The 14,178-nt window shown below is 42.6% G+C and overlaps 1 protein-coding gene and 1 pseudogene across 4 annotated transcripts in view; both read right to left on the reverse strand.

The window, feature by feature from the left end:
- The window catches only part of PARP9 (poly(ADP-ribose) polymerase family member 9), a 40,840-nt gene that overhangs the window by 19,361 nt on the left and 7,301 nt on the right, over positions 1-14,178 (reverse strand). For all 4 annotated transcript variants that reach the window (XM_045287547.1, XM_045287546.1, XM_045287548.1 and 1 more), the window contains 2 exons: positions 5,186-5,961; positions 1,320-1,344 (listed from right to left, as the gene is read on the reverse strand). In XM_045287547.1, the coding sequence (XP_045143482.1) occupies positions 1,320-1,344; positions 5,186-5,961 (801 nt within the window). The remainder of the gene's footprint in view (positions 1-1,319; positions 1,345-5,185; positions 5,962-14,178) is intronic.
- LOC101645342 lies at positions 12,311-12,902 on the reverse strand (annotated as a pseudogene).

A 14,178-nucleotide genomic window follows, 5' to 3' on the forward strand; every position in this document is an offset into this window, starting at 1 on the left:
ATCTATGAATTTATTTCTCTAGTCTCCCCAGACCAACACATTATTATCCCTTGGCAACTGTGTAAAGAGCCGTGGTGGTGCTCTGGGTGACAGTTTGGAAACTCTGGATATAGTTGCTTAGAACAAGAATCTACATGATGGCTGTGGGTTTGGCTTTGGGAAGTTTGCATGTTTAATGCTTTACAATTTCTGGAAAACTTTTGCATATATAATCTTCAGAGATCCTACAATGGTCTGTCAGACCACCAACCAGGCTCAGAAGAGGCACAATCCCAGAGTAGAACTCCAAAAGTTCCCCTTTCTTTACTTCCAACACCGACTGACAACTGAATATCCATGGGTACATTCTGCCTGTAAAAAGTAAATGCACCCCAAACAAAATGATTTAAAAATAAATAAATAAGTGAATGCAAATCATTTCGACCCTACGGAGAAATGCCCTAGGAGTTCCTACTGCTAGTTGAGCGCTGTGTTCTCAACAGCCATGGAATATTGTAAACTAAAAGACTCTTTCATTAGTTCATATCCTAGACATCATGAAAGAACTCCAGCTCCACACACTCAACCCCATCAATAAAATGTTGTTTTGAGACTAAGTTAATCCTCCACCAGCCTCCAACAGCCAGGACTGACATAAATTCACACTGTCATTGAGTTGATTGCAACCCATAGCTACCCTATGGGACGGAGCACGCCTGCCCCAGGGGTTTCTAAACGTGCACCCTTCTACAGAAGTAGAAAGCCTCATCTTCCTCCCAAGCGATACGGCCTAGAGCACACATAGGCAGAACCTGCTAGGCCCCGGCCAGAGTGCCTGAATCAGAATCTCTAGTTGAGGCCTATCTCTATTTTTGTTTATTTCTTTTATTGTTTATTTTGTTTATTTCTTGTTCATTTTCTAGTTTCTATCATGGTTCCAATGATCAGTCAGGTGTGGGAAGGTTAAGTTAACCCATTTATCTGGGCTATGTTTCCTGTAGTTACTAATGGGAAACGCAGTTTGTATGTTCATAACAAAAAGAACAGAACTTTTTCTTTAAAAAAAAAAAATGATAGGCATACATTTTGGCAGTGAAGTACCCAATCTGTTCTTATCATGAAACTGGCCTGCGCAAGTCTTAGGGTTATAGTCAGGTGCAGAGCAGGTTGGTACCAGAACAGGCACACAATGAAATATATTTGGCTTATTCTGCCCACCACACCCCCAACTTCCCATTAGTTCAGATGAGCAAGAGTAGATTCTTGGCAGGAGACTCGGTTTTTAGGCACATGGATTTCTCACCACTGTAAGTGTTGAGACTCAACAAACTTGAACTTACCCTTAGCCATGTTAGCACCGACCATCTGCAAGAAGCAAACAACAAAGAGTGTTAAGTGAGGTTCAGGGGCCCTTGTTCTCAAAATCCTGCTCCATTTGCACTCACCAGACTTTCTTGCCTTCTGTCGATCCCCATTCTCCCTGCCACAAATCTAAATCAAATGCTTTGAACTGTGCCTCCCCAAAATCGAAGTTGTAAATCTCAACCTCTCTGCCTATGGTTGGGATCCCACTTGATTTGTTGCGGTAATGAGGCAAGACCAGTGGAGGGTGTGTTCCGTGTCGATATCGTACCAACTATCAAAGGAGCAGACTAGGGAGAGCAAGACAGAAGAAGTGGAAGAAGAGAGATGAGCCAAGACAGATGCTGAGACACATGGGTATCCCCAAGGAACCAGGAACCAGAGCGGCAAGAACCTTCCTCCAAAGCGACACAGAGCAAGTCTTCCCCCAGAACCAGCTCAGAACTCAGATGTCTATCCTCCTAAACCCGAGAACACCAACTTGCTTGTTGAAGCTATCCGCTTCAGGCACTCTCTCCCTGCAGCGCCAGATCACTAAGACAGATGTCACCGGTATAGTCCCAGAGGGCAGCAGGCTCACCGCCACTGTTAGAACACGTAGGGGAAGCCAGGACAGGAAAAATGGAAAGCCAAAAACGTGGTGTAAAGAAAACCAAACACCAAGACCACTGCCATCAAGTCGGTTCCAACCCATAGCAATCCCATCGAAGGTTTCAGAGTCTGTGAATCTTCTCAGGGACAGGACAGCCTCATCTTTCTCCCTCAGTGAGGCTGGAAGATTTGAACCACTGACCTGACAAGTAGCAGTCCAAGACTTACCTGAAAGTTCCTTATGAGGAATCCATTTTCCAAGGTAAAGTATAATTATTTGTTTATTCGACAGCTTTAAATGCTGTGAATTACATGTCAGGTACTCAACCAGGAACTGTGCATCTATCCCTGACAAAGATAAATGTTGTGTAGGCAGTGTTTCACCAGCTCTGTCAGGAAATGAGCAACACGTATCTTGAGGGATGTGGGTAGTATGTTCCGCAGGAAGTGGTCCTGATCTGATAGTTTGGCTCCCCTCTAAGGATAATCTGGGGAAAAGACAGGCTTTCGACCCCCATGAAGAGTTGCAGTCTAGGGAGCAGGGCTCGTTCTACCCTGTCCTAGACGGTCACTCTGGGTCAGAATGGGCTCGATGAGAGTGAGTTTGAGAAGGATAATTTAGGTGATTCTCGTAGACAGTCATGAATGCTTAACTTTGAAAGTATACCAGAATTTGTAATATTGGGGGCTTGGAGCCCTTTAAATATCTATTTATTGTCAACAACATTAGGAACTTCCTAATGTTGGCCACAAATAGATGCAATAAAGTTTCAGGTAACGGGAAAAATAACGCCACTAGGATGTTTCTGTTCAGACAAACTTCTCAAATACATATTCACTTGCTGATGCCTAGAGTCTGTGGTCCCCTTACTTTTTCTTTAATTGTCTCACAGGCAAATTATATCCTTCTAAGTAATATTTTTCCCACTTATGGTTAAGTTTATATAACTGTGCACAGAGGAGAGTCTTAAAAAATGACATAAGATATACTCTACTGTCTTTGAGTTGATTCTGACTCATAGCAACTCTATGGAGTTTCCAGGGATGCAAATCATTACTGGAGCAGACAGCCTAATCTTTCTCCCTTGGAGCGGCTGGTGGGTTTGAACCACTGATTGTGTGGTTAGCAATCCAATCCTTAGGTTCTTTCTCTTTCCAATGCAATCCCTGTGGCCCCTGCTTGTTCATCAGTGATCTGCTACACATCCAGATGCAGGCCTAGACTAGAGTAGAGCTGCAGATGTGAATCAGCCAGCATCTCTGTCGTAGAGGGGCTCTGGACCTAGATTAGCCCCAAACACGTAACGCTCCCGGTCAGGTCCTCCCCTGTGAATCCAATGGGCCCTGGCCAAAAGCCTCTTAACATTTTGTATTCTCCACAGCCACTGGCATGGAGCCAAAGAAGGCTCAAGACTCAGAATATTCCTTAACATGCCCCCCACCCCAAACTCCTTGGAGAAATATAGACTGTCTACTCCTTCAAAACCTTACAATCTCAGAAACCCTATATAGGATCACTAGAAGTCAGAATCACCTGATGGCAGAGCTGTGGGGTATATATGAGGGGATACCCACCCCCAAATGGAATGCCCCCCCCCAAAGCTATGTATTTAATTTTTTTAGAAAACAACCTCATCACCTTCAACGTACTCTCCATTACCCCTAATACATTTGTCAAATCTGTGATTCCATTCTTGGAAACATTTTTCAAACTCATCTGTTTGGATGGCTGACAGCATCTGTCTCGTTTTTTTTTCTTCACCTCTTCTACATTGTCAAATCCCTGTCCTTTCATGTCCCTCTTCATTTGCGAAAACAAAAAGAAGTCAGTGCATGGGGCAAGAGAGGCATGCTGTTTTTTGCCTACAAGTAGAGGTCTAAATCCAGGCACATACATATGTAAATATATTTATATAGAACCATATGAATATAGATCTGTGTATATATATTTACATGTTAAGTACTAAGGACATTGGAACTCTACTTAAGTACTCCCTCAATGCAAGAACACTTTATTCTAATAACCTGGCATTCTGTGATGCTCAGCTTCCCGACACGATTGCTGAAGACAAAATGGGTGCATAAGCAAATGTGGTGAAGAAAGCTGATGGTGCCCGGTTATCAAAAGATATAGCATCTGGGGTCTTAAAGGCTTGAAGATAAACAAGTGGCCATCTAACTCAGAGAAACAAAGACCACATGGAAGAAGCACACCAGTCTGTGTGATCATGAGTTGTCGACAGAATCAGGTATCAGAAGCCCCAAAATAAACAATCATATAAATGTGAACGGGGTTGGGGGGTTGGGGGCATGGAGTGGAGACTTAAAGCCCATCTGTAGATAATTGGACATCCCCTCACAGAAGGGTCACAAGGAAGGGAGACGAGCCAGCCATCAGTATAGCACTGATAAAATAGACAACATTCCTCTAGTTGTTTAATGCTTCTTCACCCCCCACTATCATGACCCCAGTTCTACCTTACAAATCCAGCTATACCAGTGCATGTACACTGGTACAGATAAGAGCTCTTGACACGCAGAATCCAGAACAAATAAACCCCTCAGGTACAATAATGGGAGTAGCAATACCATGAGGGTAGAGGGAAGGTGGGGGGAGACAGGGGAAGCAACCACAATGATAGACATATAACCCTCCTCACCCCACCCAGGGTGATGAACAGCAGAAACATGGGTGAAGGGAGACAGCGGATGGTGTAAGATATGAAAATAATAAGTTATAATTTATCATGGGTTAATAAGGGTGGGAGGGTGGAGGAGGGAAGGAAAGAAATGAGGGGCTGATACCAAGGGCTCAAGTAGAAAGAAAATGTTTTGAAAAGGATGATAGCAACATATATACAAATGTGCTTGGCACAATGGATGTATGGACTTTTTTTTTTGATGTATGGATTGTTATAAGGGCTGTAAGAGCTCCCAAGAAAATGATTATAAATAAATAGATAGAGAAATAAAAAAGAGATTAAACAAGCAAACAACATGTGTTGGAGGGGGTGGTGGTGGTTGTGGGAAGAATTGATACCACGCCACAAGGAGACTTCCAAGAAACAAAGGGAAGCAACAAGCACCTTTGCCCACTGCCCACAAAGAGGGAAAGCCTCCCCTAGAGCTAGTGCCCCAGTTTGGGATTCTAGCTTCCTAAACTGAGAGGATAAAGATGTTGATACCATCCACTGTGTTACAGCAGCACTGAAGGACTAAGACAGGAGGCAAGAGGGACATCTTCTTGACTCACCGACGATTCTAATTCACTCGGGCCCAAGATGTTTTCCGAAGCAACTTTAAAGGCAGCCACAGTAGGGTCTTCATTGCTCACCAGATGAATTTGTTTCAAATTTCCGGCCACTGGGGTAGAGTGGAAGAATGCTCTGATCGTTTCGAGAATGGTATGCGTACACAAGCGCAGAGGAAAACCGAAGATCCCGGAACTTATGGCTGGAATTGCGACAGATTCAATGTCTGGATTGCTCAGGGCAAACTGTAGAATATTGTGAATGGTCATTCTCAGCACATGAACACACTTTTCTCCATCTGTCATCGTCCACTGAGGGCCAACAGCATGGATGATCAACTTGCAAGGAAGCCTGCCTGCTTTGGTGATGCCTATTTGACCAGGTGGTATTTGACCGTGCGTGGCAATAATTTTTAGGCTCTCCTCTTGGATTTCAGGGCCACCAACTTTCACCAGGGCCCCGGCCAGGCCTGCTCCATGGGAGAGGAATCCATTGGCTGCATTGACCACAGCATCAACGACATGTTTGGTGAGGTCATCCTTCCAGACTGATAGCTCCATCCAAGGAGTCAGCATTTTTCTGAAGATGGGTAGAGGTTTCATGTGACCTTTCAAGGCTGGAGAGTCCAGGGTCGAGATACAACCAAACTTATTCTGGAGGACTTCAAACAACCGACTCTCATGGTTCTTAAGTATTTTAAAGTCATCGTGGTTAATAGGAAGATGCCAGCAAAGGTTTTCATGGTGAGCTTCCACAGTTTTCATGGTGAATTCCTTTTCTGGAAAAGGAGAGAAGATAGAACATAATAAGCAAGTGTTCCACTGAAAAGGAGATAATATCACTTCACACTAGGCAACCACTTTTCCTATTTGGGAGAGTCTTATGTATTATTATTTTAATCAATATACAAATGACAAGTTTGGGAGGACCCACGCTTACGGCACAAGTATTAGAAAGGATTTCATTGTGAGCAAAAACCAAACCCAACCAATGCATGTGGAGGCTTTATTCGTAACTCTTGCTTTTGTCAGTGTCTTAGTTTCTCTGGAAGCAGAGCCTGAGAAATACTTTGAGTGAAGTAGTTTATTTGGGAGTCCAGTTGCAGTTACATTAAAATGTGTAGTTACCATGTGCTGACAGTGAAAGTCCCAAATCCATTTTTTAAAAATCATTTTATTGGGGGCTCGTACAACTCTTATCACAATCCATACATACATCTACTGTGTCAAGCACATTTGTACATTTGTTGCCATCATCATTCTCAAAACATTTGCTTTCTGCTTGAGCCCTTGGTATCAGCTCCTCATTTTTTCCCCCTTTCTCCCCATGTAGATTAAGCCTCCAGTGAATTCCCTCAGACCACTGATCAGAGATGTGAATCGTCTTGCCCTCAGACAGAGTGCACTGGAAAGTGGATTACTGCAAAAGATATCATTCGGTTAAAATTGAACATATTATCATTTGTTTTCCTTTTTTGGCCCATTCTTAATATGTTCTAGTTTCTATTCTGCTTTGTTTTGGATTGAGATTTTTCTGGGTTTTTTTCTACTTCTAAAAATTGAGCCATCGAAAATCCTTTGAATCATAGTTCTACTCAGACAAGCATGGGATTGCCATGAGCCAGAATTAACTTGAGAGAAACTGGTTTTACCAAGTGTGATAGTTACATAATCTGGTGTCAATTTGAGAGGATTGAGTGAAGGGGTGGAGTCTGACCTGTCAATCAAGATATAATCAAGGAGGCCTCTATGTGGTCATGGGTCCTTCCCTGAGGATTCTGGGAAAACTCTGGGATTTCCTACTTGGAGGCAGAAGACACACTCTCTCAACTCACTCTTTTGGAGACGCTCCACTGACAAGGCACATGGCGCTACACTGATAGACCCTGTGCCTTGGGAACTGGAGAAGCCACGTGGAGACCCCTGCCAGCGCTGAGATGCTTCCAATGCCACTGGATCCAAAGACTTTCTACCCACTGGCCTGTGATCGTCCTGCATTTGGTGTCATTGCATGTGTTTCATGAGTTTGAAGAGGACTTTATAAATTGGTATCGGACATATGGGAAAATATCGGATTTATGGGCTTTGACTGGCCTGGGTGGAATGCTTTCTTAATGTACAATTACCCTTTATATAAAACTCTCTCTTAAATACATATGCGTGTCTATGGATTTGTTTCTCTAGTCTACCAAGACTGACACACCAAGCAAATGGATAGTCACTCTATTGAGGAACTTTATGAGCCAGTACAGGTCATATGTTTTAGAATTTACCACCACAGAAGTAAAGGAGCTGGGATAGTTAGCCAAGTTCACACTGTGGGATAAGCTTTGGGCTTCTAACCTCAAGATGTGTGGTTCAAATCCCACTAGCTGCTACATGGGAGAAAAATGAGGCTGTCTGCTCCCATAAAGACTTACAGCTTTAGAAACTCCAAGGAGTGGTTCTTCCTGTCTTATAGGGTTATTATGAGTCAAAATTAACTCAATGACAGTATTTTGGTTTTTTTGGTTTTGATTTCGACCACTCATTGGTTGAAGGTTACTTTTGAGGGCAGGCAAATGGGGGGAGACACTGACAGTGACCACTACCATGAATACCTCCTCACATTACCCTAGTTTTGTGGTACAATTTTGATGGAATCAGAACTGATTGACTAGACAATATTTACTCGGCATGGCAGACAAGACGTGCTACTCAGATCCACCTTCACTTTGGTGATGGAGAGGGAGAAAGGAATAGCTGACAGTCTTCACCTGTCAGATTCCACCCAACACCAGCTTTTGATCTAACATCATGCTTATCAGAGCCGAATAAACACCATTGATGTCTATCAGAGGAGTCATCTGATGGGCAACCCTGCCATGGTAGGACTTCTGTCAGGTTTTCATTCCAGTGTGATGGCTGCGCCGGCTCAGTGCTCCCCATTCCCTTCATAATTAACACCCCCCCCTCCTTTTCTGTTACACGTTTATATTCTTCTTTTATGGTTAATGGACCTCTATTCCTTTTTGACTCTCAAGGTCTCTTTCCCCATGGCCCTGCCCCTGTGGATACATGTGCTTCCCAGGCAGACTCACACGGTCAAGCCACCATCACCCACACCAGGCATTTTTGTTAACCCTAAGTTTTAACTGATATTTTATTATTTCAATCATTTGATTGGCCTATAATCCCCCTATCATACAATTCCACAGTCCGATGACATCAAGAAGAGTTGTATAATCAACACAATTCGCTGTAGATTTTCTTCATTCCTGTACGCATTCTTGTACTTATTAGCTCCCCATTTCCACCAACCTCCCCTGCCACACCCCACAGGAACCATTAATTTAGTTACTGTCGCAATAGATTTACCTATTCTGGATTTCATATACAGAAAACATTAAGAAAACAAAGTAAAAGAGATAAAAACTTCAATAGAAAAGAGAGCAGAAAATATTAACTAGAACAATTTTAAATGACGAATCAAAAGGGAGATCAAATGATATAACCTAACTGCATCTGCAACAGTCCACTTTCCAATGCCCTCTGCATGATAGCAAGGTTATTCAAGGTTATCCCTGGTCTATGGTCAGAGGGAATTCACCAGAGGCTTAATCCATGTGTATTTCCCCTTTACTTTTTTTTTTTTTAACTTTAATGGAAACAACATGCATCCTTAAATAGATGAAATGTGGAAATCATATTTGAAGTGCCTTTAATCGGAGCTGTCAAAAGAGCTCTGTTGGCCTCAGTTATCCAAAAGAAGCAACAAGCTTGTTGTCAGATCTTGTTGACCTGACGCTGGGTTGGAAATCTCAATGGACTACTCCATAGGATGTTGTTGTTTCTGTTCGATGCAGTTACTCCCAACTCTTAGCAACCCTTGAGAAACAGAACAAAACACTGTGCTCTGCACTGAGCCACCCTCGCCATTGTTATGTGTAAACCCATATTTTCATCCCCCGGCCCCCCAAGCCCATTGTTGTACTCTCATTGAGGCTTGTGTCAGTCCGGGTGGATTAGAGAAACAAATTCATAAACATGCATATGTGTATAAGAAAGAAGTTTATATACAAGAGCAGTTGAATATTGAGAAAACCTCCCAGCCCAGCTCAGATCAAGTCCATGAGTCTGATATTATCCCATATGTCTGATAGCAATCTATAAAGTTCTCTTCAGACTCACAAAACATGCAATGGCACCAAATGCAGGAAGATCACAGGCCAGTGGGTGGGAAGTCTTTGGATCCAGTGGTGTTGTAAGCATCTCAGCGCTGGTTTCTCCGGCTTCAGAGGTCTGATTGCATCAGGGTAGGTCTATGTGGCTTGTCCAGCTCAGGGCACTAGTGTAGTTTCATGTGTCTTGTCAACTGCAACGTTTCCCAGGGAGTGAGCAGAGAGAGAGAGGTGTCTCCTGCCTCCAAGGAGGAGATACAGGAGTTCCCAAAATTCTCAGAAGGCCATGCCCACACAGAGGCCTCATTGGTTATATCTTGATTAACAGACCAGACTCCACCCCTTCATTGTAATACTCTCAAATTGACACCAGATTATGTAACTACCACAAGGCTCTTCCCCTTTTTTGTTGACCCTCTACTCTCCTAAGCATAATGTTCTTCTCCCGGGACTGTCACAACAACATGACTAAAGTACACGAAGCAAAGTCTCACCATCCTTGCTTCTAAAAACCAGTTTGGCTGTACTTCCTCCAAGACAGATCTGTGTGTTCTTTTGGCAGTCCAGGGCACATTTAATGTTCTCACCACTACCATAATTCAAAAGCATCAATATCTGGTCTTCCTTATGCATTTCCAGCTTCCGTATATATATGAGGCCATTGAAATTCAGGTGCACCCTAGACCTCAAAGTGATTCCGCACCCCCCATCTTTATCATGTCAAGGCATCATTTGCAGCAGATTTACCAACTGTAACACATCATTTGATTTCTGGCTGCTGTATCCATGGATATTGATTGTGGATCCAAGTAAAATTAAATCCTTGGCAACGTCAATGTTTTATGCATTTATCTATTGGTGCAGTTGTGAGAATTTTTTGTTTTCTTTACATTGAGTTGTAATTCATATTGGAAGCCACCATCTTTGATTTTCATCAGTAAGTGTGTCACGGCTTCTTCAGTTTCAGCAAGCAAGACTGTGTCATCTGTATTTTGCATGTTGATAACGAATCTTCCTTCAACCCTAATGCAATGTTCTCCATAGAGTCCAGTTCTTGGGTTAGTTGTTCAGCAGACAGATTGAATAAGTATGGTTGTGTTAGGCCGAGGTGACTAGAGAAACAAATCCAGTGACATCCATATATGTATACGAAGGAACTTTACATCGAGGATTATATATCAAGAAAGAGTGCCAGCCCAGTCCAACTCAAGTCCGTGAGTCCAATACTAGTCTCTAAGTCCCTCTTCAGACCCATGCAGCCACATGCAATGATGCAGAACGTAGGAAGATCACAGGCCCGTGGGTGCAGTCATGTGGTTTCAAGGTTGGTGGAAACATGACAGGGCACCAGCAATTCCAAGGGTGGCCACCAGAGCCCCAGCAAGCAGGAGAGTGCAGTGACAGAATGAGAAGAAAGTTCCCAGGGTCTTCCTTAAGAGCAGGCCACACCCCCAAGGAGACAATATCAGGCTGTGACATTTACTTTACATTGAGTTGTATTTATATTGGAAGCCATAGTTACATTTATATTAAATGTAACTATGTCACATTTACTTGTGACCTGATTGACGGGTTTGATTCCACCCTTACACTTTCAGACATCTTTAAGCTGACAAAAAATCCTCTAACTACCACAACAGTGAAAAGATACGACCGTGACCCACACCTTTCCTGATTTTAAGCCATGAGGCATTCCCTTGTTCTGTTCAAACCACTGCGTCTTGGCCCATGCACAGGTTCTGCCTGAGAACAATGAAGTGTTTGGGGATACTCATTCTTTGCAATATTGTGAACCATACTTATTCACAGTCTAATGTTTTTGCATAGTCAATAAAGCACCAGTCATTTTTCATATTCTCTCCTTTCAGCCAAGATCCATCTGATGTCAGCAATTATATCTCTCATTCTACATCCTCTTTAGAATCTGACTTCAATTTCTAGAAGTTGTCAATGTACTGCTGCCACCATTGTTGAATTTTCTTCAGCAAAATGTTTACTTGTATGTAATAGTGATGAAATTGATAATTTCTTCATTCTGTTGGCTCACGTTTCTTTGTAATGGGCACAACTATGGATCTCTTCCAATGGGTTGGCCAGGGAGCTGTCTTCCAAATTTCTTGGCATAGATAAGTGAGTGCCTCCAGCATTGTGGTAGTTTGTTAAACCATTTCAATTGATAGTCTCTCAATTCCTGGAGTCTTGGTTTTTGCCAATGCCTTCAGGTCAGGTTCTTCCTTCAATCATTGATACTTGATTGAAATGCTACCCCCTGATATGTCTGAATGTCAACCAAGTCCTTTTAGTACTATAACTGTATTCTTCCCACTTCCTGCAACTTTCATTATTTTGCGCACAGAATCCTTCAGTACTGCTATTTGAGGCTTGACATTTCCCTTCAGTTCTTTCACCTTGAGAAAAGTTGAGTGTGTTCTTTCTTTTTGGTTTTCCAACTCAAGGTCTTTGCACATTTCGTTCTGAGACTTTGTTTTCTCAAGCTGCCCTTTGGACTTTTCAGTTCAGTGCTTTACTCCACTTCTTCTATTGCTTTAATTTCTCCATATTCAAGAGCAAGTTTCAGAGTCTCATCTGACATCCATTTTGGTCTTTTCTTTCCCTCCTATTTTTAATATACCTAATTTTATTACAAATTTTAATAAAAAACAAAACAAAAGGAAACATCCTAAAAAACCCCAAATTTACTATTGATGCTAATTCCTAGGAGTTTGCTGTGCTACCACACATAAGTCAAGAAATTAAAGAGCCATTAACTATTTTAGAACCATTCAACATCAGAAGCTTTATATCTGAATATGTGGTAACCCCTCAAAAAGCTACAACCTGCATTTAAAAAAGTATTTTCTCTACCAAGAATCTTATCAGCTATACAAAATTCGGTACAGTTTTTTATATTTAAGCTAACATTAAGCTGAACTTGAATTCACATTCTTAGCTAAACAATTGCCCGAGTGCACATGCATACTCCATGCATTATTACAGGATAGCGACTTATTCTTCCTCTTCGGGTTCATTCTTCGTCTTTGAACCTGTGGGCCTGCCAGGACACTTCTTTCCTGCTTCCCTTTTGCCCTTGGCACAGTATGCAGCAATATCCTGTTCATATTTCTCCTTTAGCTTGGCTGCTTTCTGTTTATCTTTGGCGAAGCGTTCAAACCACATTTCACCCAGTTTTTTTGCAGTCTCCCCAATGGACAGGCCTGGGTGTTTACTTTTGATCTTTGGGTGATGTTCAGAGCCAACCAGGAAGAAAGCAGATGGTGTTCTGGGGCACTGGGATCTTTTTTCTTTCCCTCCTTATCGCCTTTGGGAGGCACGTCATTTTTCACCTCCCTGCCAGCGCGTGCTTTGTCACTTTGGGGCCATATCTTCAAACTTTGACTTTTCCTTTGCAGACAGGGTCTCTCTCGGAACACGTCTTGGAGAATTCGGCGAAGTTGACCGAGGAGTCCGGTGCTTCTTTTCTGCTCTTCCCGGCAGGTCTGCCTGAAGGAGGCGGACGAGGACATTTTGCCCCGCGGCTTGTTGGGGTCTCCTTTGCCCATCGTGAGGCTCGGGGTCTGACTGGTGCAAGCCTAGAAGCTTCTCCTCAGTCCTGAGAGGCAGTCACATCTGCCTGAGATGCTTCTTTCCACAGGCTCTGGCTAAACTGTCTCTCCTCTTCTGTTAATGACCTTTTGCTACATGTATGATGTTCTTGATCTCACACTATTCCTTCTGTCTTCTCTGGTCATTAATGTTCAATGCATCAAATCTATTGCTGAGATGGTCTCTAAATTCAAATGGAATGTGCTCAAGGTTGGTCGTATTTTGGCTTTCCTGGTCTTCAAACGTTTCCTGAGCTTCCTTCAACTTGAGCTTGCAGTTCCACAGTCAGTCCCTGGTCTTGTTCTGGCTGATGATATGGAATGTCTCCATGGTCTCTTTCCAAAATGCAGTCGTCAATCCGATTCCGTGTCTTCCATCCAGAGAAGTCCCCTGTATGGTCACCATCTACGTTGTTGACAAAAGGTAGTTATAATGAATAGGTCATTTATTTTATAAAATTCTAATATGCGACTTTCAGCATATCCTTCTATCACCAATCTTACTCTGTTTCCAACATTCCTGTTCCAGTCCCCGGTAATTAGCCACTTATCTTGATTGAATGTTTGATCAATTTTAGACTGAAGACGTTAATGAAATTCATCAACATCTACATCTTTGGCTTTTATAGTTGGTGTGTAAATTTGCATAACAGTCATATTAACTAGTCTTCCTTATGGGTGCCTAGATAGTATCTTATCAATGATAGCATTGAGCTTGTAGATAGAGCTGAATATTTTTAATGATAAATGTGACACCATTCCTCTATGATCTGTCATTCTTGGCATAGTAAACCATATAATTGTCTAATTCAAAATGGTCAGTACTAGTTCATCACAGCTTACTAAATACCTAGGATGTTGATCTTCATGTGCTGCATTTAAATGTTGGACAGCTTTCAATTTTCCTGGAATCTTACGTTGTACAATCCCATTCTAATTATTAGTGGATGTTTGCAGCTGTTTCTTCTCATCATTTTGAGGAGCATGCCATCAGCAAATGAAGGCATTCATGTAGACTCTGTTTTGAGGAGGCAGCTCTTCCCCAGTCGTATTTGGGGTGCCTTCTAATCTGAGGGGGCTCATCTTCTGGCAGTGTATCAGATAATATTCTCCTGCTATTCAAAAGTTTTAATGGCCGCAGCATGGCCATCCAGGAGCTGTTCGAGCCCATCTTGGAGCAGTTCGCTGCATGTTCCACCGGAAGGCTCTTCTGCACTGGGACACAGCGAGGGCA

The sequence above is a fragment of the Echinops telfairi genome, unplaced genomic scaffold, assembly GCF_000313985.2.
Source record: "Echinops telfairi isolate 266 unplaced genomic scaffold, ASM31398v2 ScPeMD7_17;HRSCAF=63, whole genome shotgun sequence".
In the NCBI taxonomy this organism is placed as follows: Eukaryota; Metazoa; Chordata; class Mammalia; order Afrosoricida; family Tenrecidae; genus Echinops; species Echinops telfairi.